At 37.6% G+C, this 24,680-nt stretch overlaps 1 protein-coding gene across 28 annotated transcripts in view; it reads right to left on the bottom strand.

Moving 5' to 3' along the window:
* The window catches only part of RNF111 (ring finger protein 111), a 163,874-nt gene that overhangs the window by 36,290 nt on the left and 102,904 nt on the right, over positions 1-24,680 (bottom strand). For 20 of the 28 annotated variants that reach the window (XM_063795060.1, XM_063795078.1, XM_063795070.1 and 17 more), the window contains 3 exons: positions 7,701-7,827; positions 4,266-4,429; positions 1,562-1,756 (listed from right to left, as the gene is read on the bottom strand). In XM_063795060.1, coding sequence (XP_063651130.1) covers positions 1,562-1,756; positions 4,266-4,429; positions 7,701-7,827 — 486 coding nt within the window. Of the gene's footprint in view, positions 1-1,561; positions 1,757-4,265; positions 4,430-7,700; positions 7,828-9,773; positions 9,840-24,680 lie in introns of all 28 variants that reach the window. The other 8 variants (XM_063795061.1, XM_063795058.1, XM_063795062.1 and 5 more) reach the window with 1 other exon arrangement.

Raw genomic sequence — 24,680 nt, 5'->3', positions numbered from 1 at the left:
CACCTGAGCCTGGAACTTCAAGACTGGCCTGGGCCAAAAAAACAAAAAAGATACTCCTGGGAAATCTCCTTGAGAATGTTTCTCAATTCTGCCCTCAGTTTTCCAGGGGAGAGAATACTTCTTGATCCAGCCACATGTAGTTTTCTAATCTGCTAGATGTAAATTACATGAATATTAAAAGAATTAAATGAGATATTATTAAAAGCAAAAAGGGATAGAAAATATAAGATGGTTTCATTATTAATGGTGATTTAGTCAATCCACAAGCTACAGGGTCTACAGTGTCCCTATTGGTAAGCAGTTAGCAAGTTCCTATCTCTGTACCATTATCCAAAAATGAAAGAAAGTTAGTTTAAGGCTCAGTTAAACAAAGGATATAAGAGAGAGCCAGAGATATCACTGCTAACTGAAACGTAAGAACTAGCTTGAGATAAGAGCTAAAACTAAAGAAAGCTCCGGAATAAATTTTTGTGACCTTGGATTAGGCAACGGTTTCTTAGATATGACACCAAAAGACCAAACCATAACCAAAAAACCCCAGAAAATGGATATCACCAAAATTTTAAAAACTCCCATCCCCATTCTCAATTATTTTGGGAAGATAACTAAGGAGTAGACTTAGTACATCCAATGGTAACTCTATTTTAACTTTCTGAGGAACCATCAAAGTGTTTTTCTCAGCAGTTGCACCATTTTGCATTCCTACCAGCAATTCGCAAGGGTTCCAATTTCTCTACATCCTTGCCAACGCTGGTGATTTTCTATTTTTGTTTGTGTTATAGACACCCTAGTTGGTGCAAAGTGGTATCTCATTGTGGTTTTCATTTGCATTTCCCTAATGATTAGTGATGTTGAGCATCTTGTGCTTCTTGGTCATTTGCATAACTTCTTCAGAAATATCTATTCAAATCTTTTCTCATTTTAAAATTGGGTTGTCTTTCTGTTGGGTTGGGGCTTTTTGTTTGTTTCTTTTTACTTTTTTATTTTTTAAATATAAATAGAGATAGGGTTTCACCATGTTGCCCAGGCTGGTCTCGAACTCCTGGTCTCAAGTGATCCTCCAGCCTCAACCTCTCAAAGTACTGGAATTACAAGCATGAGCCATCACACCCGGCCTGTTGGGCAGTTTTAAGAGTGCTTTGTAGATTCTGGATTCTAAAGTGCTTATCAGATAAAGAATTTGCAATATTTTTCTTCCCCCCATTCTGTAGGCTGTCTTTCACTGTCTTGATAATGTCCTTTAATGCACGAAAGTTCTAAATTTTGATGAAGTCCAACTTATCTACTTTTGCTTTTGTTGCTCATGCTTTTGGTGTCAGCCATTTACTTCTCCCCAAGCTCTCTTATTTGAGCTATAATACTCTGGTTACATATAGCACACAAACTCAAATATGAAATCAGCCTAATTATAATAAAGACTACCTTGATAACATGTGAAGTTTATTATAATGTAAGAATACCCGCTTATTAACATAGCTAAAATCTTAGACTTAAAAACAATAATACTTTTCCTAACGAAAGTAATGACAAAAAGTCTCCCCTCCCCCACTTTTTTACATACCTCCTATAGAAGTGCCAGTGGTACTATTGCTTGTAAGAGTAGCTGAAGTCTCTGACACTGTGGAAGGTTGGCTACTGGTGACAGCTGAAGCAGTATCAGAGGCCTGCTCAGAGGTAGATGGATTTGAATTGTTAATGGAAGCGCTAGTAGCCTGTGATTCCATTCTTGCAGAAGTGGTTGGTACTACAGTAGGTTCTACAAAATACAAAATGTCAACTTAGCATTTCAAAACAAATTAGATAAAGGGTTATATTTTAATGTAAGCTAATGTGTTTACAATTAATAAATAAAAAAACTAAAAATACAAGCTCTCTAATAACATTTGGTAAAGAAAGCGTTCACAAAGCTGAACTGCAATATCGAACCAACGTTGTTACCAAAATATTACTGCATTTTAAAAAAATCCAACACCGATATGCTTATTCCAATAATTTAGGTGATTTAACAGTTTTTCAGGTAGCTTCTAAATAAGTTGTCTGATCTATCACAAAGAAGAAAACAGTAAAAGGAAATAAAAGTTCCTTGCTATGCACGTACACATGGTCACGAGCTGCCAGAACAGTGTTACAAACCACACTGTCTGACACAATATGGATTCTAGGGTAAGACTGCCTGGATAGCAATACTGATTTCACCACTGACAGTATGAATATAAATAAGTTATTTAACCATTCTCCATTTCCTCATCTGTAGAACTGGGAAAGCATCAGAATTTTCTTCATAGAACTGTCATTAGGATGAACTGAGATCACATACTTCGTATGATGCTTTACAGAGAGTAATCACTTAACATTAGCTATGATTTCCAATAACTGTTTTAATCTTCTTTCCATGCCTTTTTATATGTTTTCCAAAGAAAATTTTGTAAATATTAATACTCATCAGTGCTTTCTAATAAAAATTAACATTTTTCTATCAGAAAGTAAAAGAAATTTCAGGTAGACTTCAACTTACGAGTGAGTTAAGTTTCAAAGAACTAATTTTAAAATGGTTGCTTAAAATTGAGAACAGTAGGAATAAATCCATCCAAAGCATAGTCATGACAATTAAATCTGAAAAGAAGGGGGGTCTCTTAATGTGCTATGGAATGAGAGGGTTGACTTTCTACACAATGCAGTAAGGTAAGCTAATTCCTTAGGCACAAATAGTACCTGTGAGTCTATATGGGACACTCTGAATGCTAGTATGTCCAAATGCTTGTATATGCAAATTGCTTGTACATAAAAAAGGGGGAAAAGAACTTCTGTTTATTTGTAAATAGTTTAACCAGGGTTTCTCAACCTTGGCAATACTAACATTTTGGGCTAGACAATTTTTTGTTCGCTGGGGAGGAGATGTGCACTGTGAACAGCATGATGTTTAGCAACAACCATGGTCTCTATCCATTAGATGTCAGTAGCATCCTCCTCTAACTGTGAAAACCAAAAATGTCTGCAGACATTGCCAAATATCACTTGGGGGAGAAAACTGCCCCTAGTTGAGAACCACTGGTCTGATGTACTTAGTTTTAGATTCATTTTTAATAAGAGAGAAGCTTTCCAATGAGAAAAACTAGTGGCGGGAAAGGGAGCATCTACTAATCACTGGAATACTTTTAACCCAGTAAAGTGTAAATTCTGGTTGAACTTACTGTAATGTGGAAAAGGCTACTCTATCACCTTCTCCTACTTACCGGCTAGCAGGTGTCACATCGGAACACAAAAAGTTTCCAAAATAGTCACCCTATATTTAATTTACTGAGTAATCATTAATTAATCCCTATTACATTAATGACTGTCTTACAGATCATTTACAGTGCTTCAAAACAAAAACCAAGAGATTGTTGAATGAAATGCAAACAGTTGTTATCTCTTCATAAACAACTGGGTACTGATACTCTGAAAGTTATGACCACCCAAACTGCAAATAGCCCATAGAAGAGCTGATTGTATATGGCCTCTAACTCTTTCCACCTATCAACTCTTTCCATCTACCTGATATATTCTTTGCCCAATTTATAGCTAACTCCCAAACCTAACAAACTCATATATGGCTTACCATTTTCCTTTTGGGAAATTATGATTGACCATTTCCTAAGATATAACTAATAATACCTCAAGATGATTCCCAATATGTGGGCAAATTCACATATGTATTCATTCATATATTCCTAAATTCTACCACTTTTCCTAACCTCTGTATTCCAACTCTGGTTTTGTTTCCTCAGTTACTTGGGTACAGCTGTAAGCCAAAATAAAATACAAAAAATGAGCAGCACAAAAAGGTACCGATAATATTGAAGGATAACATAATTTTTAAAAGTAAAGTTAGACATTTCAAATAGCCAGTATTAGTCATTCAAAATTCAGTTATACTGCTTTTGTGTTTATATTTAAAAAGTACTGCTTCTACTTTTTCATGGCAAGTTAAAGACAATCATTATTACAAATCAAACTAAACTAGTTTGAGCTAACCTCAAACTACCACTTACAAAAATATTTTTTCCTGAGAAAATAGCTATCAAGTATTGAAACAATAACCACAAAGAATTTTATGTAAATTTACAAGCCTAGGATATCAATTAAAAACGAGATTAAAAAATCTGACAATTTCCCTGTAGTTTAATAATATATTACCAGTAAGCAGGAGGAGTTTCTAGCATATTAAGAGATTTCCTTTTATCAAACTCCTTTCATAATTTTCTACTGTTACTACTTCAATTTACCATCTTCATCAACGGTAAGGTCCACAACTTCTGCTGCATTCTGCCTCAAGGGCTGTATAACAGTAGAAATCCTACTGCGGTTCCGTGGCTCCTGTGGCCGACTTGCATGAGAACTTGAACCCTGGCTCCAATGAGATCTGGAGTGTCCAAGCGTTGAACGAGACCTTAAATGACATCAATATTAAGTTAGTAAATACAAATAAAGAATTTTTAGTCACCACAAAAACCCATAAGCCTTTCTTACTAAATGTTAAGTTTTTCATACAAGATTTCTCCAAAGAAATAATCGTAATTAAAAATCATGACTGGCACTCGGTAAACTTTGCTGAATGAATCACCAACTAATTGACCTAAGAATATAAGAAATACTATGTTGTACCAATCATTAGTGTAAAATACAGGATTCTGTTTCAAGAATGCTACTCTCTCTTCCATGGTTACTTTTGAGAATTTACCCAGGTTATAATAAACTATTTACATTTTCTGTTAATAGCTAAAATTACTCACCATAGGTAAAGGAATAAAAATAACACCCTACACATTTAATAATATCCACAAGGTCTTGTATGTTTAGCTCAGGATAGATTTGCAAAACATTCCTTTGGGAGTCCTAAACCAAGCTAAGCTTCTAGTATTGCCATAAAAGAAAACAAAACAAAAAAAATAAACAGGCACCAGGGAGATTTCCTGATGTGTAGAGGTAAGGATATTGTGGCTAGTTTACTAGTTTGGTAGCCATAAGAAATATTACTTGCGTGAGCTAGTTTATGCTTTTAAAACACGTGACTGTGAACCCTAAACATCTAACTTCATTTAAGCATGTGTGTGGCATTACACTGTTCTAAATTTACTTACAGGTGTATATACTTTGAAGGACTCACTATAATGATTTGGACTAAGGACATACAGGGATAATATGTAGAATATGCAGTCCTAAGGCTCCAGGATAAAAAAATAAATCTTTTAGAAAGGGGAGGCCAATAAAACACAAGGGCTTTCCTGTTCAAACTAAATATAAAACTGCTTATAACCTTATTGTCAGCATTTACGGAAAATATCTGTAATATAAAAGGTCATCGGGGGTGGGTGCTTAACCACTAGGAAGAGAACTCCAAAGGTCAGAGTGGGCTGAAAATGGCCTCAACATTTTCAGCCCAACTTGAACTTCAACGATTATAGAACCTAGAGTTTGAAAAGTTCAAATTCTAAAATAAAATTCTTAAGAAGGAGTATAAAGTTAATTACCGAGCCACTGTGAAAATAGGATAGTACATATCAGAAACAGTTGTGGTATAGCTTGAGCCAAGATAGCCATGTCTTGGGATAAAATGGTTTTGTATGAGGACAGATACCACCATTTAAAATTCTTGAAAAATCAAGAGTCTATGATGAGACTGAGTAGTCTATTATCTCTGGGAAGCTGTTAATAGCTGAAGGAAGTTATAGATCCACTTTGCAGTATTTTTGTGAAAGCATCATATTGTACTAGATGGAGCAACTGCAAAAAACCTTGAATGTATGAGGAAGTCTCAAGGAGGTATTAGTGGCCACTATGATTAGTAGCAACTGTCAAATCCTGACACAAAAGACTCTAAAACAAAGAAATACTCTCTTAAATGAAAGGGCCAGGCCAGGCGTGGTGGCTCACGCCTGTAATCCTAGCACTTTGGGAGGCTGAGGCGGGTGGATCACAAGGTCAGGAGTTCGAGACCAGCCTGGCTAATATGCTGAAACCCCGTCTCTACTAAAAATACAAAAAAAATTAGCCAGGTGTGGTGGCTCATGCCTGTAATCCCAGCTACTCACAAGGCTGAGGGAGGAGGATTGCTTGAACCCAGGAGACGGAGGCTGCGGTGAGCCAAGATGGCGCCACTGCCCTCCAGCCTGGGTGACAGAGGGAGACTCCGTCTCAAAAAATAAATAATTAAGTAAAATAAACTAAAGGGCAAAAAGCCAGCTAAACAGTAACAAAATTAATATCTCAGATAACAATAAGAGATATAACAATGGGTCATGTACACTGTGGGTCTTTTTCAAGATCATTGCCTATTAACTCAGGTAAATGCATCTGCTTGACATCAACCATGTCCAAAACAAGATCTCTAGTCCTACAAGGAAAAATAGGTCTGTAATTTCAGTAGTCCTTACAGCTCATAAAAATTGAGTCAATGTTGTACCAAGCACTATGCACGGTCAGAGGATAGGTGTGGTACATAACACTGGTTTTCAGTTTTACTCAGAGTTGGGGAAAATCATATAAAATTAAAACAAACAAGTATATGTTATAGAATGCTCACTTCCATGCCTTTAGAAGTAGCACTTCGATGCTAAAATGGCAAGTGGAAAAGCATGTTCTAAGTGTTTGTAACAGATGTCAGAAATATGAATATATACTTTTAAAATCAGTAACATATTAACATGCAATAAGCAAATGCACTTCTAAATTCGTTCCAACACAAAAATTAAGATTCATCCGTTAGATTATTAGTTTGGTGTATCAAATGTAACAAAGCAACTCTTTATTGCTATTATTACCAATACTTATAATCATCTAAAGTATAAGATGAATGCAATGTTAGGAGTTGATATTTTGGAGGGAGAGTCAAAGTGATTCTGCAGTAGGGCAATGTCTTTTCCAGTTATTTATAAAAACAGATAAGGATGTTTCATTGATGTGTTAGTTCAGAGCACCGATAAAATTACTGAGTGAAGGAAAAAGAATCAAAACATATGTTTTGAATTAGGGTGCCCTAACACAGTAACAGCACAAGTTTCACTGGTATCAATGAGTAACATATTGAAACAAGTAGATTCTAACAGAAAGGGCTATTTCAACACCAATACCCCTTAATATTTTTTCATTTTTAATTTTGGTACCATCCCCAATATTTATGTATTATTCACATCTAAATTTCAAAGCAGATCAATTCTCCATATCATTAAAAAACACAATTTTATAAAACACTAAGTAAAATTATTGTTTATTCAGAGCATTAACTCTTAACTCTCATTGTATACTTGGGGTGCTTTTAAAAAGATTAACCTCTAAAATTCTAGTTCAAGTATGGGAAAGAGTCTGGGCAACAATATAGCTTTATTTTATTATCTCTCCAGGTGAGTTTAATGCAGCCTGCTTTGAAAAGGACGAATCTAGACAGGCTTAGTGACATGTGCCTACAGTCCTAGCTACTATGGAGAATGAGACAGGAGAATCACTTGAGCCAAGGGGTAGAAGTCCAGCCTGGGTAACATAGCAATATTCTATCTCTTACCAAAAAAAAAAAAAAAAAAAAAAAATCCACTAATCTGATACATGCATACTCAAACTGGGTCTCAAAAATAAATAAATAAAAAGAATGCAAATATCTGCAGCACAAATATGTTTAATATTTATATTTAATATTTCAAACATTTAACTAAGAATTAAAATCTCACCGATAGCTTTCTCCAACTGTTACAATCTCCACTTCACTGTCAGTTGAGGTAACATTAATTTCTTCATTGGCAGTAACCTGGGGAGTGGAGGAAGCTTCTATCACCACAACATCTTCATCAATACTTCCTGGAAACAAAAAGAAAAAACATTTAAAGGCATCTTCCTGTCAGCTAATCGTTAGGCAGAAATTTTTATTTTGACTTTGAAGACCATGAAATTCATTGCAAAAATAAAAATCTTATCTGTCAAAAAGGTTTTTTAAAAAAATACACAAGGAACAAAAAACACACACAGTAAAAATGGTAATCACTGTTTTAATCTACACTTCTTTGCATGTTTACTTCCTCTTCTATGGATTTGGTGTATTCATTACAGATGTTCAGTGGTTTCTACATGATTTGTAAGATCTTATATAGATATTTATCCTGTAATATCTGTAGTATATTATAGATCTTGTATAAGATATTCCACTATATAAGATATTAACCCTTTAATAGCTCAAAGTAATTACAATAGCTTTATGTTTTTTTCCAAGGTTGTTTTCATTTAGGTGATATATTCTTTTTAAAAAACACTGTAGCTTTTTAGTTTTATGTTATGAAATTTGTCATTTGTTTGTTTGTTTGTTTACTTACTTATTTATTTATTTATTTATTGAGACAGTTTCTCACTCTGTTGCCCAGGCTGGAGTGCAGTGGGATGATCTCGGCTTACTGCAACCTCCTCTGCCTCCTGGGTTCAAGTGATTCTCATGCCTCAGCCTCTCAAGTAGCTGGGACTACAGGCATGCACCACCACACCAGGCTAATTTTTTAGTAGAGATGGGGTTTCACCATGTTGCCCAGGCTTGTCTTGAAATTCTAACCTCAAGTGATCTGGCTCCCTCAGCCTCCCAAAGTGCTGGGATTATAGGCGTGAGCCACTGCACCCAGCCAAAATTTGTCTTTTTTTTTTTTTTTCCTTTTTTTTTTTGAGACAGAGTCTCGCTCAATCGCCCAGGCTGGAGTGCAGTGGCTCCATCTCTGCTCACTGCAAGCTCCGCCTCCTGGGTTCACACTGTTCTCCTGCCTCAGCCTCCCGAGTAGCTGGGACTACAGGCACCTGCCACCAGGCCCAGCTAATTTTTTTTTGTTTATTTTTAGTAGAGACGGGGTTTCACTGTGTTAGCCAGGATGGTCGCGATCTCCTGACCTCATGATCCGCCCTCCTCAGCCTCCCAAAGTGCTGGGATTACAGGCGTGAGCCACCGCACCAGGCGCAAAATTTGTCATTTTTAAATGCCCGTTCTTTTCTAAATCATTCTAAACTTGGAAAGTGCATCCTTATTTAGAAGATGGATAAGTATTAAATTAGACTTGGTCCAAGTCTTTAATATTCTTTATATTACTGTATCTAGAACTGATTTTTGTTATGACATTAGATAAGATTATATAAATAGAATCCTGCTCTGTCTCTCCACAGCTAACTAGCTATCACCAAAACATTTATTGAAAAATCTTTTTTACCCCATTAATTTTTGATACCTCCTCTAATTTTCAGTTATGCAAAAGAAATACATACTGGAAATTTACTGCAAAACATAGGGTCTATGATTAGCAATAATGTATTGGATGTTTAAAACTTTGCTAAAAGGGTATAACACATTAAGTGCTCTAACCAAAAAAGGAAACAAAAGTAAGGAGACAGGAAGAAATTTTTGGTGATGGATTTAAGTCCATGGCATTGCTTGTAATGATGGTTTTACAGGTGTTATAGCTCTTTCCAAACACATCAAGTTATATACACTACCTTCCTTCAGCTTTTAGTATACTAATCATACCTCAATAATGCAGTTAAAATATTTTTTGATACTTCTCTTAAATATTACACATATTTTGGGGTCCATTTTGAAACTATTCAACCCCTTTGATATAGAGCCTAGTGTCAGGGTAAGTCTACTTTTTAAAATAGTTTTTTTGAGGTATAATTTACATACTTTAAAATTCAACCATTTAATCTGGCCTTTCGCCAGAAACCACCATCTTCCAATAATTCACCAAGATGACAAACACAAAGGAAAAAAGAAGAGGCACCTCCAATTTGTTCTCTAGGGCTTTTGGAAAACACGGAGTTGTTCCTTTGGCCACAGACACAGGAATCTACAAGAAAAAGCGATGTTGTAGACATCAAGAAAATGGCTACTGCTCATACAATAATTAGTCAGGCATGGTGGTGCTAAACTGTAATCCCAGCTACTCAGGAGGCTGAGGCAGGAAAATCGCTGGAACTCAGGAGGCGGAGATTGCAGTGAGCCGAGATCACGCCAATGCACTCCAGCCTGGGCAAGAGAATGAGACTTCATCTCAAAACAAAAAAAAAAAGAAAAAGAAAAGAAAATGGCTACTGTGGGCCGGGCGTGGTGGCTCACACCTGTAATCCCAGCACTTTCGGAGTCTGAGGCAGGAGGATCACGAGGTCAGGAGTTTGGGACCAGCCCGACCAACATGGTAAAACTTCATCTCTACTAAAAATACAAAAATTAGCCGGGTGTGGTGGCACACACCTGTAATCCCAGCTACTCAGGAGGCAGGAGAATCACTTGAACCTGGGAGGCAAAGGTTGCAGTGAGCCAAAATCGCGCCATTGCACTCCAGCCTGGGTGACAGAGCGAGACCTCATCTCAACAAAAAAAAAAAAAAGAAAGAAAAAGAAAATGGCTACTGTTCAAAAAGGAATGCCCATAAATATTACCATGGCAAAACTGGAAGTTACAATGTTATCTAGCATGCTGTTGGCAATGCTGTAACAAACGAAATTCTTGCCAAAAGAATTAATGTATATAATGAGCATATAAACCACTACAGCTGAGATGGCTTCCCAAAACACATGAAGGAAAAAGATCAGAAAAAGAAGGAAGCCAAAGAGAAAGGTACCTAGGTACAACTGAAGCACCAGCATTCTCCACCCAGAAAAGCACACTTTGTGAGAACCAATGGACAGGAGCCTGAACTGCTGGAACCTATAACCTGTGAATTCATGGCATACTAGGTGGCCAAAAAAAAAAAAAAAAAAAAAATCAAAGGCACCTGGACTATAAATAAAACAAAATAAAACTTGAGGGCATTATGCTAAGTGAAATAAGCCAGTCATAAAAAGACAAAAACTGTGATTCCAGTTATGTGAAGTATCTAAAGTAGTCAAATTTGTAGAAACAGAAAGAAGAGTGGTGGTAACCAGGGTCAGAGGGAGGAGAAAGAGGAGTTGTATAATGGCTATAGAGTTCCAGTTTTGGAAGATGGAAAAGTTCTGGAGATCTGTTTCACAACAAATGTAAATATACTTTTGTGTGTGTGTGTGAGTAAGGGTCAGGCTAGAGTTTAGGGGCACAATCACGCTCATGCCGTCAATCTCCTGGGCTCCAGTGATCCTCCTAACTCAGCCTCCTGAGTAGCTGGGACTACAGGTGCACACCACCACACCCAGCTAATTTTTGTTTGTTTGTTTTTTTAAGAGACAGGATCTTAGTACACTGCCCAGGCTGGTCTCGAACTCCTAGGCTCAAGTAATACTCCTCCCACCTCAGTCCCCCAAAGTGCTGGGGTTACAAGTATGAGCCACTGCACCTGGTCCCAATGTGAATATACCTAACACTACTGAACAATAAGCTTAAAAATAGTTAAAATGGTTTTTAAAAAAGTAACCCTCCATTTCTTTTCTTGCTGTATTTTTTACAAACCTGTTGTTGAATGGCTTCTTCATTACTATCACCTGTCAATACAAATGTCACCCAACAGTTTACAAATAATGTCTGTAATTAAGAATTTTCACATAATGAGTGTAAAAAAATTCACCAATTTTAAGTGTACATTTTGCTAATTTTAGTAAATTTATGGAGTGTAATCATCGCCACAATCCAGTTTAAGAACATTTCCAATAACCCCAAAAGAGCTCGCAAGTCCTATTTCAGTCAGTCATCATCCCCTATACCAACTCCAATACCCCTGCAACAACTGATCTGCTCTCTGTCATTATGAATTGGTTTGTATTTTGTAAAGTTTTATGTTAAGTGGAGTCACACATTGCATACACTTTTGGCTCCTTTCACTCAGCGTATTTATGTTGAAATATATTCATTTGTTGTATCAATATTCATACTTTTTTTATTGCTGAGTAGTATCCAATCATATGGATATAACATACTTTATCCATTCATCCACTGATGGACATTTGGGTTTTGCTCAGTTTTTGCATATTACAAATAAAGTAGCTATGAACATTCATGTATAAGTCTTCCTACAAACGTGCTTTCATTTCTCTTAGGTAAATACTTAGGAATGTAATTTCTAGGTTCTATGGTAAATCTGTTTAACTTTTTAAGGAACTGCCAAATTGTTTCCCTAAGTGGCTCTACAATTTTACATTCCCAATAGGGAAATGAAGGTTTCAGGTTCTCCACATCCTCACCAGTACCTATTATTGTTTCTTTTTCATTAAACTTGTTCCAGTGGCTATACGTGGTATCTCACTGTGGTTTTAATAACCGTTTCTAAAATAAGTAGGTTGGATACAGTGGCTCACACCTATAATCCCAGCACTTTGGGAGACCGAGGCAGGCAGATTGCTCCAGCTAAGGAGTTCAATCCAGCCTGGGCAACATGGTGAAACCCTGTCTCTACAAAAAACACAAAAATTACCTGGGCATGGTAGCACATGCCTGTAGTCCCAGATACTTGGGAGGCTGAGGTAGGAAGACAGCTTGAGCCTGCGAGACACAGGTTGCGGTGAGCCAAGATGGAACCACTGCACTCCAGCCTGGGCAACAGAGCCAGACCTTGTCTCAAAACATAATAATAATTTTAAAAAACATAAAATAACTAATGGTGCTGAGCATTTTTTCATGTGATTATTAGTTACTCTGGTTTTTGTCTGTTTGTGTTTGAGAAAGTGTCTTGCTCCAATGCCCAGGTTGGAGTACAATGGCACGATAATAGCTCACTGCAGCCTTGACCTCCCGGGCTCAAGCAATCCTGCCACCTTAGCCACCCCAGTAGCTGCGACTACAGGTACCTGCCACCATGCCCAGCTAATTTTTAAATTTTTCATACAAATGACATCTCATATGTTGCTCAGGCTGGTCTCGAATTCCTGAGCTCAAGTGATCTTCCTACCTTGGACTCCCAAAGTGCTAGGATTATAGATGTGAGCCACCGTGCCAAGCCTAATTTTATTAGCCACTTTGGTGAAATGTCTATTCTTCTGTCCATGTTTAATCTGAGCTTTTGGTCTCATTGTTGAATTATAAGAATTCCTAGCCAGGCATGATGGCTCATGCCTGTAATCCCAGCATTTTGGGAGGCTGAGGTAGGTGGATTGCTTGAGCCTAGGAGTTCAAGACCAGCCTGGGCAACATGGCAAAACCTCGTCTCAACAAAAGCTACTCCGGAGGCTGAGGTGGGAGGATCACTTGAAACCAGGGGGCCCAGTCTGCAGTGAGCCAAGATTGTGCCATTGTACTCCAGCCTGGACAACAGAGTAAGACCCTGTGTCTCAAAATAATAATAATAAAAAATAAAGAGTTCCTTATATATCCTGAATACAAGTCTTTTCTCAGATATACTATTTGCAAATATTTTCTCCCAGTCTGTGACATGCCTTTTCATTTTCTTAATAGTGTCTCTTGAAGCACAAAAGTCTCTAATTTTAATGTTCAAATTGGCAACTTCTTTTATGGATTGTGATTTTGGTGACATATTTAAGAAACCTTTGTCTAACCCAAGGTCACTGAGATTTTCTCCTATGCCTTATTCTAGAACTTGTATCATTTAGTTCTTACATTTAGGTCTATGATCTACTTTGTTAATTTCTGTGTCAGACAACAGGTAAAAGGTCTAAATTTATCTTTTCTGCATATGAATATACAATACTCCAAAGAACAGAACAGGCCAGGTACAGAGGCTGACGCCTGTAATCACAGCAATCTGGTAGGCTGAGGCGGGCAGATCACTTGAGCCCAGGAGTGCGAGACCAGCCTGGGTAACATGGTGAAACCTCATTTCTACAAAAAATAAAAAATTAGCCAGGTGTGGTGGCATGTGCCTGCAGTACCAGCTACCCAGGAGGCTGACGTGGGAGGATCACCTTAGCCCTGGAGGCTGAGGCTGCAGGGACCCCTGATGGCGCCACGGCAGTCCAGCCTGGGCAACAGAATGAAATCCTGTCTCAAAAAATTAAAGGGAAAAAAAAAAAAAGCAGCAAATAGGAGCAGACACTGGTAAATAACGGAGATAATGAAAGATTATCTGATTTACAGAAACGTTTTAAAAATTACTTAATAATATTGTATTTATATTCTGGAATATTTGCAAAATGTTATTATCAATTAGAAAACATAACATTTATTAGGAGTTATGAGATGTGAAAATATTTGAAGTGGTTTTTAAGTCCTAAAGATTACACACACAGACTGAGGTAAAATGCATTTTTAACAGTGCAAATATATCTTACAGGCAGAAAAACAACAAAACAGTAGCACCCAAGTGGCTATTTAAAATAATATTATAGATTGAATTTCCAAATTATTTTCCAACTCTTGCTTCATAATCATAAACACAATGCAGCTTAAGGTAGAAGTACAAAAGGAACCTTGAGATATTAATCCAGCTAACCATTGACTTTGCAGACATGTTACTTGTTAATTAACTCAAATTATTAAATATGGAATTAAGTATGGTGGTAAAAGTACATTTAAAACTAAAAGCATTATGTATCAACGACAAGTCATATTTTTTAAAAAACTTTCCTTATTTCAACCCATAAACTGGGCATTACCAGTTCGACATGGAGAAAAGTTATATCTATATGTCAACTTCATTTATGATTTTTCTCCATTTATCTGTATACAAAATTTCTTTTAAAACCTGTTTTTAAAAAGAGGAAAAACTAAGGCCGGGCGCAGTGTCTCACGCCTGTAATCCCAGCACTTTGGGAGGCTAAGACGGGCAGATCACAAGGTCAGGAGATCGAGACCAGCCTGGCCAACATGGTAAAACCCCATTTCTACTAAAAATACAAAAAGTAGCCAGGTGTGGTGGCAGGTGCCTGTAGCCCCAGCTACTCGGGAGGCTGAGGCAGGAGAATCACTTGAACCTGGGAGGCAGAGGTTGCAGTGAGCCAAGATCGTGCCACTGCACTCCAGGCCTGGGTGACAAGAACAAAAACTCTGTCTCAAAAAAAAAAAAAAAAAGAGGAAAGACTTAAAAAAAAAAAAAAACTGTAAAAAATAAGCTACCATTATCGAACACCTTTTACATGGCTTACGTAACATTTTGAAACCTCAATGATAAATGATACAAAGCTAGCTTTGCTAATGCATGAAAATTCAATTTATATAACTTTTTATGAATACAGAGATTATGTAACTAAAAGTATAAAAATAGCTTGCTTAGGCACTCTTATTCTATTGCTTAAACATCATTATTTTTCTAAAAAGGACTTTATGCATAACTTGAACATAATACATAAAAATTATATAACTAAAGCATATTCACAACAGGCAACATTTTGGCATCTACAATCCAGTGTTTTCTAAGATAAGTTATTTAAACCAAAATTTTAAAAGGGAAACATTTCAAAAATTATAAAGTTAATCTTATTAAATAGCACGACTTAAAAGAAAATCAAGAGAATAGGTCACTTCTTACTGGGTCAACTTTATTTTCATTTTATCTTTTACATTTAGAAAATACTAAAGGATAAAAAACGAGTATGGCTAAGACAGTGGTAGGACTGTGGGTGATTTTCTTCGAATTGTTTTTTTTTTAAGGTTAGTTAGGTTGTTTATAGCTTTTAAAACATCATGAGAAAAATAACATATTTCTCTGGCTACCAGGCTAGAAAGAATATGAGTAGTACAACAATGATAACAAAAACAATGGTTTCTCTGCGAGAGTTCTTTATGAACTCTTCAAAGCCCATTTCTATTTCCTGGTAAGAGATCACAGATTCTCTTGGCATCAGCAATAAGCAACGTTAGCCACTATACTCACTGATCACCTTAGTCTCTCTGTGCCTTACGACTGGAATGATGCTAACAATAAGAAGAGTTTCCATGGCCAAGTGTGGTGGCTCATGCCTGTAAACTCAGCACTTTGGGAGGCCAAGGCAGGTGGATCACCTGAGGTCAGGAGTTTGAGACCAATCTGGCCAACATGGCAAAACCCCGTCTCTATTAATAATACAAAAATGAGCTGGGCATGGTGATGTGTGCCTCTAATCCCAGCTACTCATGAGGCTGAGGCAGGAGAATCGCTTGAACCCGGGAGGTGGAGGTTGCAGTGAGCCGAGATTGCGCCACTGCACTCCAGCCTGGGCGGCAAAAGCAAAACTCTGTCTCCCCCCACCAGAAAAAAAAAGACAGTTTCCAATCTGTGAGCACAAACTTTATGCCACATATAGTATTATGCATGTCTAGCCTCATCAAGAAACTGAAGCTTAGAAAGTTTAAGTGACTTGCAAGAAAATAAGCAACACTTAAAATTCAAAGCTAATTCCAATTCTAAAGCTCATATTCTTTTCATAAATGACACCATGGTACCATACCTACTAAACATGTGGGTGCCTAGTTACTATCAAAAGCATTTTCCTGCTACCAGATGCTTTTGCCACTGCTCTCGTCTTTTACAGTCACAATTAAAGTTACTGAAGGTATAAGCAAATGACTCTACTTTGGGACTCCTCTGTTGGTATCTTTCCAACAGAAATGAAAACATATATGTACACAAAGATTTGTACCCAAATGTTCACTGTAGCATTTTCACAATAGCAAATACTGGAAACAATTCAAAACGCCCTTGACCTCTACCTACCTACAGGAGCCTGCTCACTACCCTTATAGATGTCGTATCTCATCTTCATGACTAATGGCAGTACAGAAACACAAGCAGGACCAGGGCCCAGCCAAGGAATAAATCACTTAAACAATTCCAGCCAGTTGCAGTGGCTCACGCCTGTAATCCCAACACTTTGGGAGGCCAAGGCGGGCAAATCACGAGGTCAGGAGTTCAAGACCAGTCTGGCCAACATAGTGAAACCCCATCTCTACTAAAAATACAAAAAATTAGCTGGGCATGGTGGTGTGCGCCTGTAATCCCAGCTACTCGGAAGGCTGAGGCAGGAGAATCACATGAACCCGGGAGGTGCAGGTTGCAGTGAGCTGAGATCACACCACTGCACTCCAGCCTGGGCAACAGAACAATATTCTGTCTCAAAAAACAAAAAACAAACAAACAAAAAAACATGCCATCACTGACAACTAGATAAACACAATGTGGTATATCTATACAACAGAATACTATAACTAATAAAATAAAAACTAATTACTGATACCTGCTAAAATATGGATTAACCTCCTCAAAAAATTATGCTAACTTAGGCGGGGCCCAGTAGCTCATGTCTGTAATCCAAGCACTTTGCAAGGCCAAGGCAGGTGGACTGCCTGAGCCTAGCAGTCGGAGACCAGGCTGGACACCATGGAGAAACCTCATCTCTACAAAAAAATACAAAAATTAGCCAGACATGGTGACATGCACCTGTAGTCCTAGCTACGAGAGGCTGAGATAGGAGGACTGCTTGAGTCTGAGAGGCAGAGGTTGCAGTGAGCTGTGATCACCACTGCACTCCAGCTTGGGCAACAAAGCAAGACCTGCCTCAAAAAAAAAAAAAAAAAAAATGCCAAGTAAAAGAAGCCAGACAGTAAAGACCATGTATTATATGATTTCATTTATATGAAGTGCCCACAAAAGGCACATCTATAGATACAGCAAATCAGAGGTTGAGGGGAATGAAAGTAGGAACAGAGACTGACATTAAGAAAGCAGGAGGGATCTTCTGGGGTTGATAAACATATTCTAAAACTGTATTAGAATATTTTTATCGTATCACTGTGGTGATTATTGCACAACTCTAAATACACTTTAAAAAAATCACTAAATTGGGCTGGGTGCGGTGGCTCACACCTGCAAGCCCAGCACTTTGCAAGGCCAAGGCAGGCAGATCACCTGAGGTCAGGAGTTCAAGACCAGTCTGGCCAACATGGTGAAAACCCCGTCTCTACCAAATAATACAAAAATCAGCTGGCTGAGGTGGTAGGTACCTGTAATCCCAGCTGCTTGGAAGGCTGAGGTGGGAGAATCACTTGAACCCTGGAGGCGGAGGCTGCAGTGAGCGGAGATCGCACCACTGCACTCCAGCCTGGGCAACAAAATGAGACCCTGTCTCAAAAAAAAAAAAAAATTACTAAATTGTACACTTTAAATGAATGAATTTTATAATAGTTAAAATGAATTTTATAGTAGTTAATTATACCTCAATAATTTTTAAAAGAACATAAAACGCTCTCTGCAAGATACAAAACTAGACATCAACAAATGAAGACATCCCATATTCTGGAATACAAGGACTCAAAATCCCAAGATGTCAACTCTCTGTAATGTAATCTACAAATGGAATCCCAATAAAAATACCATCATAGACCTCCCCACCCCCAAACACCTCCATGTAAACAAACTGATTATAAAGTTCACTTGGAGGAATAAACAAACAACAATATCTAGGAAAACATTAAAGATTTTATAATTAAAAGAGTGTTCTTCCTGTACATGGACAGACAGAGCAATAAGACGGAGTAAAAACTCCATAAACAGGCCCAAATGCATGTGGAAAATTTAACATGTGACAAAAGTAGCATATCTCAAGTCAACAGGAAAAAGATGTTAATGACTGGTTTGGGGACAACTGTATAGTCACATGAAAAAAATTTTGGTCCATTTTTCCTATTATACATAAGGATAAACACCAAATGGATCTATGCTCTAAATGTTAAAAATGAATTAAGTACAAGGACTGGGGGGAAATGGGCTAATTTTGCTAGAACTTTGGAGTGGTAAAAGTATTCCTAATTATGATTCAAAATCCAGAAGCAGTAAGAATAAAAGTTGATAAATATGACTTGTGAAAAAAAATGTTGGACAGGCATAGTGGCTCACGCCTATAATCCCAGCACCTTGTGAGGCCGAGCGGGTGGATCACTTGAGCTCAGAAGTTCAAGACCAGCCTGGGCAACATGGCAAAACCTCATCCCTCCAAAAAATACAAAAATTAGCCAGGCGTGGGGGTGTGCACTTGTGGTCCCAGCTACTCAGGAGGCTGAGGTGGGAGGATTGCTTAAGCGTGGGAGGCTGAGGTTGCAATGAGCCGAGACAGCAATATGCTGCACTCCATCCTGGGTGACAGAGTGAGATCCTGTCTCAAAAAAAGAAAAAAAAATTTGGCATAAAAGTATGTAAGTCAAGAAACTACTAATTAATTTGTGAAAAATGTGTGTATTATATAGGACTTACATTGCTAATATATAAAAAGCTTCTAAAAATGGATAGAAGAATGAAGACCAGTATCCTGATATCAAAACAGGCAAAAAATATATATATATATATATATATATATGAACAGACTGATCACAGGAAAAGAAATGCAAATGACCTAAAGTTTTTAAAACATATGAAAACATACACATTACACATTAAAAAAAATAAAAGAAATACAAATTTAAAATGTACTGACATACTATTTCTCAGCTATCAGATGGACCAAAAACCCCCTAAAATCTGACAACATATTCTGTTGGAAGGATTTTGAGAAAACAGGCCCCTTGCCGGTGAGCATTCAAAATGGTTACAATCACCATGGAGAAAAATGTGGCCATATTTTACAAAATAACACATGCATTTATCCTTTATTCAACAACTGCCTTCTAGAATTCTATTCCAAAGACACACTGTCAAACAAATATGAAATGACATATACAAAAAGCTATTTATTGCAGTAATTTTTTTTTTTCTTTTGAGACAGAGTCCCACTCTGTCACCCAGGCTGGAGTGCAGTGGCACAATCTCTAGATCTCGGCTCACTGCAACCTCCGCCTCCTGGGTTCAAGCAGTTCTCCTGCCTCAGTCTCTTGAGTAGCTGAGATTACAGGTGCAGCCACCACACCCGGCTAATTTTTGTATTTTTGGTACAGACAGAGTTTCACCATGTTGGTCGGGCTGGTCTTGAATTCCTGACCTCATGATCCACCCGCCTCGGCCTCCCAAAGTGCTGGGATTACAGGCGTGAGCCACTGCACTGAGTCAAGAAAAGCTATTTATTGCAGTGCTATTTATAATAATAAAAAAAAGTCTGCAAACTGTTCATCAATAGGAGACTGGTTGAACAAACTGGTACAACCATGCAAGGGAGTATGATGAAGCTTAACAACAAAAGGAATAAAAAGAAATGAGATATACAGAGATATATACTTTCATTCCTCTACAGTATCTCTGTATACCCCAACAATAGTATATATTAAGTGAAAAAAGCAAGAGACACTTTTGAGTAAGAGAAGGGGGTCGTATTTTGGGTATATTTTTGAAGAAAAAAAATGAAAGAGTTAACCAAAACTAAATTAAGACCTGAGTATATCTTGTTTTAAAGTTTTGACTCTGAAGCTAGGTAAATGTTTTACATAATTTAAAAAGCGAAATTAAATTTTTTAAAAATATCTTTAAAAAAGCCAACCCTGAAATAAATGAACCTAAATGCATGTGAAATTGGTGGCATAACCACACAGAAAACTGGCCAAGGGCAAAAAGACACTATACAAAACAAAATACTTAAACTGTATTAATTAGAATTACTGTATTAGGTTAGTGCAAAAGCAATGGTGGTTTTGCCATTAAAAGTAATTTTTATGTTGAAACTAGTTCACTTATGTGTACGTATTTATGGCATATATACGACAAGGCAAATAAGCAATGGTTAATATTGTTAAGAATCAGAGTTTTCAGTGTAAGAACAAATACAAATATAAAACAACAACTTACATAAAAACCCTAATCCTAAACTTGCAGTGGAAAATTCACTTAAATTAAAGATTTATTTTTTTCTAAAATCTTTACATTTCTAGCTTTGTCTGTTAAAACAGTCAAAATGTGCTAGGCATGGTGGTTCACATCACACCTGTAATTGCAGCAAATGAGGAGGCTAACATGGTAGGATAAGTTGAGGCCAGGAATTTGAGACCAAACTGGGCAACGTTAAGAAGATTTCATCTCTAAAAAAAAAATTAAAATATAATTTAAAAATTAGTGGAGCAAGATGGCATGTGCTGTAGTCCCAAGTACTCAGAAGGCTGAGGCAGGAGGATCACTTGAGCCCAGGAGGTCAAGTCTGCAAAGAGCTATTGAGTGTACCACTGCTCTCCAGCCTAGGCAACAGAGTGAGACCGTCCCTTTAAAAAAAAAAAATTAGGTTAAATTCAAAAAAGCCAAAAGCATTGGCAACCCAGCAGAGCAAAAACCACCTTAATTCCCAGACTGTAGTCTCTATCACCTCCCAATAAAAGAAAATCGGGCAGGGCGCAGTGGCTCACACCTGTAATCCCAGCACTTGAGGAGGCTGAGGCAGGTGGATCATGAGGTCAGGAGATCAAGACCATGCTGGCCAACACGGTGAAACCCCGTCTCTACTAAAATACAAAAAATTAGCTGGGCACGGTGGCATGCGCCTGTAGTTCCAGCTACTCAGGAGGCTGAGGCAGGGGAATCGCCTGAACCCGGGAGGCAGAGGTTGTACTGAGCCAATATCGCACCACTGCACTACAGCCTGGCAACAGAACAAGACTCCGTCTCAAAAAAAAAAAAAATCAGGAGTTCTTAAAGGAATAGCTGTTTCTAGGTCTGGGGCAGGAACTGTAGATTAATCTGCACCAACTTGATATACCAGAGAGGAGGGAAGTTATCAACGACTACTAAGATGGCATCAAAAGGACAATGACCCAGTTTGAAGATGTTCCCAATGGCCAAAGATGAAATCATTTTAAAAAGTAGAAAAAGACTGCAACAAACTGAAACCCATCAAATATACTAAAATTCATGCATTCATAATGATACTCAAAAGTGAAAAAACCTCTTTGGATGCTGCTAGAACAACTAAGTCATTCTGAGAAGTGGTAAATGAAAGAAGAAAATCAAGCATTCATCTTGCCTTTCCTGTATGAACAGAATTTCAGAATAACCAATGAGCTGATGAACAAAGTGTTCTTCCTTTATAGAAGAACCTCAGATAATAAACCTAAGCAAAATGATAGAATTAGAATATCAAGGCTGGGAGTGGTGGCTCACACCTGTAATCCCAGCACTTTGGGAGGCCAAGGCGGGCAGATGACCTGAGGTTAGGAGTTCTAGACCAGCATGACCAACATGGAAAAACCTCATCTCTACTAAAAATAAAAAATTAGCCAGGTATGGTGGCACGTGCCTGTAATCCCAGCTACTCGAGAGGCAGGAGAATCACGTGAACACGGGAGGCAGAGGTTGCGGTGAGCTGAGATCGTGTCATTGCACTCCAGCCTGGGCAACGAAAGTGAAACTCCATCTCAAAAAATAAATCAATATTTTGCACCCCTAATATAATGAATCTGGGCAAGACCATTAATAACTGCTAAAAAACATTACAGAAAACAGTGAAGGGGAACTTTATAATGGAAGGATCAGAATGACAACATCTGAACCCTCTGATCAAGCTCAATTTGTGATGCAACAGAAAGCACACAGTATCATCAACAAAGTACTGCCGGAACTAAACTTGAACCTAATCAAGCTTTTAGACCTAACTACCAGTTTACAGAAATGATGCCATATATAAAAAAGAATTAAACCATGTGTGTTGAAGTGTCTATGAGTAAAACGATGTCTACAATTTTTGTGAAATTCTCCAGGAAAAAAAAGAGGGGTTAGAAATGAATTAAGAATGGCAGAATGTCAACAACTGAAGCGAGATGATGATTATATAGGAGTTCATTGCATATTTCTGTTTTTGTGTAAGTCTAAAAGTTCCCAAATAAAATCATAAAACCAAAAACTATAACTCAATCAATGCTACTTTTACAAAAAGAGGGATAGAAGTATTCACAGCATTAGATATAATTCCTGATCCTGGGACTCTAAAATTCCAAGGGTTATCTTTTTAAGCAAACTTTTAAAAAAGCTTAAAAAGTCAATACAGTATGGACTACACATGGAAAATATATATATATACAGCTATTAGATAATTTTTTAAAGCCTAATATAAGGTAAAATGATATTTGTAGTTTGAGACAAAGTTTCTAGTGATGCATCACTCACGGAGTCAGTGCGTGCCATACCTCACACAAAGCAGATGAGGATCCTATGCTCTCAAAAATTGTGATGACTTAAAAAATGGTTCTAGCAATTACCAAGACATCAATGTCTACGATGGTTGTGTGAATAAAATTATTTTCAGGAAATGTGGGTAATAATCACTAACTTTAAATTAACATTTTTTCAATATCTTATATGTAAATAAGTTAATAAGACATATGACTATTTTAACAACAGCCTTAAAACTTTGTATTTCAAAGCAAGATAGACAAAACTTCTTTTTCTCCTCAGTGGTAAAATGGGACTGACTTAAGCTCTCTTATTTAGGAGCATATTTGACATTTACGTTTCCTTGAAGACTGAAGGAGATATAATCTGTAATACCTACTTTTTTTTTTTGAGAGGGAGTTTCACTCTTGTTGCCCAGGCTGGAGTGCAATGGCGTGATCTTGGCTCACAGCAACCTCTGCTTCCCAGGTTCAAGCCATTCTCCTGCCTCAGCCTCCCAAGTAGCTGGGATTACAGGCATGTGCCACCACGCTTGGCTAATTTTGTATTTTTAGTAGAGACGGGGTTTCTCTATGTTGGTCAGGCTGGTCTCGAACTCCAGACCTCAGGTGATCCACCCGCCTTGGCCTCCCAAAGTGCTGGGATTACAGGTGTGAGCCACCACGCCCAGCAATACCTATTAATTTTAAAGTTAATAAAGTATAAAGAAGTCCTCATATCCATAATTAATTGGGAAACCCAAGGTTTTAGTGTTATTAAATGTCAATTAGTTCCAGTAAGGTTCTCTGAATAGATCCTAGAAATATATTACTAAAATTAACACCTATTCTCAAACCTAGCTTCTGTTAGGTTATTTTAAATATCTGGAGTTCTTGACATATTGCAGTAACAAAACAGAATGTATAAATTATCAGCCTCACTGGCAACTGGGAAAAACTAAATGTATAACAGGCTTTCTAATAACCCAAGTAACATATCAGTTTGGCTTTCCACACACAAATAGAAATCCCTAATAAAGTTAAAAGCCAATTAATAATGGGACAGCAAGAAGCAAATATTTTCCAGAAATCTGTTGATTATAACAAATACACTGGTTACGTGCAGTGGCTCACACCTGTAATCCAGCACTTTGGGAGGCCGAGGCAGGCACATCACTTAAGCCCAGGAGTTCGAGACCAGCCTAGGCAACATGACAAAACCCTGTCTCTACACACACACACAAAAAAATTAGTCAACTGTAGTTGCACACACCTGCTGCTGTGCCAGCTACTAGGGAGGCTGAGGTGGGAGGATCACCTGAGCCCAAGAAGGTTGAGGCTGCAGCGAGTCATAATTGCACCACTGCACTCCAACCTGGACAACAGATAAGACTGTCTCAAAAAGCAAACGAAACCAAACCAAAAAGAACCACAAATGAACTGATGACATAAAGTCAATTATATACAACTGTTGTATCTTGGAGTATTTTAAGATATTACAAAATACTTAAAATGTAAAACATTTTTCCATCAGTTCATTTCCCAATAGCCAATAAATATTGATGTACCGATATGGTTTGGCTTTGTCCCCACCCAAATCTCACCTTGAATTGTAATAATGCCCACATGCCAAGGGTGGGGCCAGGTAGAGATAACTGAATCATGGGGGCAATTTTCCCACATACCATGTTCTCACGGTAGTGAACAAGTCTCATGAGATCTGATGATTTTATAAATGCCAAGTTCCTTGCACAAGCTCTCTCTTGCCTGCTGCCATGTAAGATGTGACTTTGCTCCTCAA

This window comes from Pan troglodytes, chromosome 16 (genome assembly GCF_028858775.2).
Source record: "Pan troglodytes isolate AG18354 chromosome 16, NHGRI_mPanTro3-v2.0_pri, whole genome shotgun sequence".
NCBI classification, from domain to species: Eukaryota; Metazoa; Chordata; class Mammalia; order Primates; family Hominidae; genus Pan; species Pan troglodytes.
Note: the sequence above shows the minus strand (reverse complement) of the source record. Positions and strands in the feature narration are given on the sequence as shown.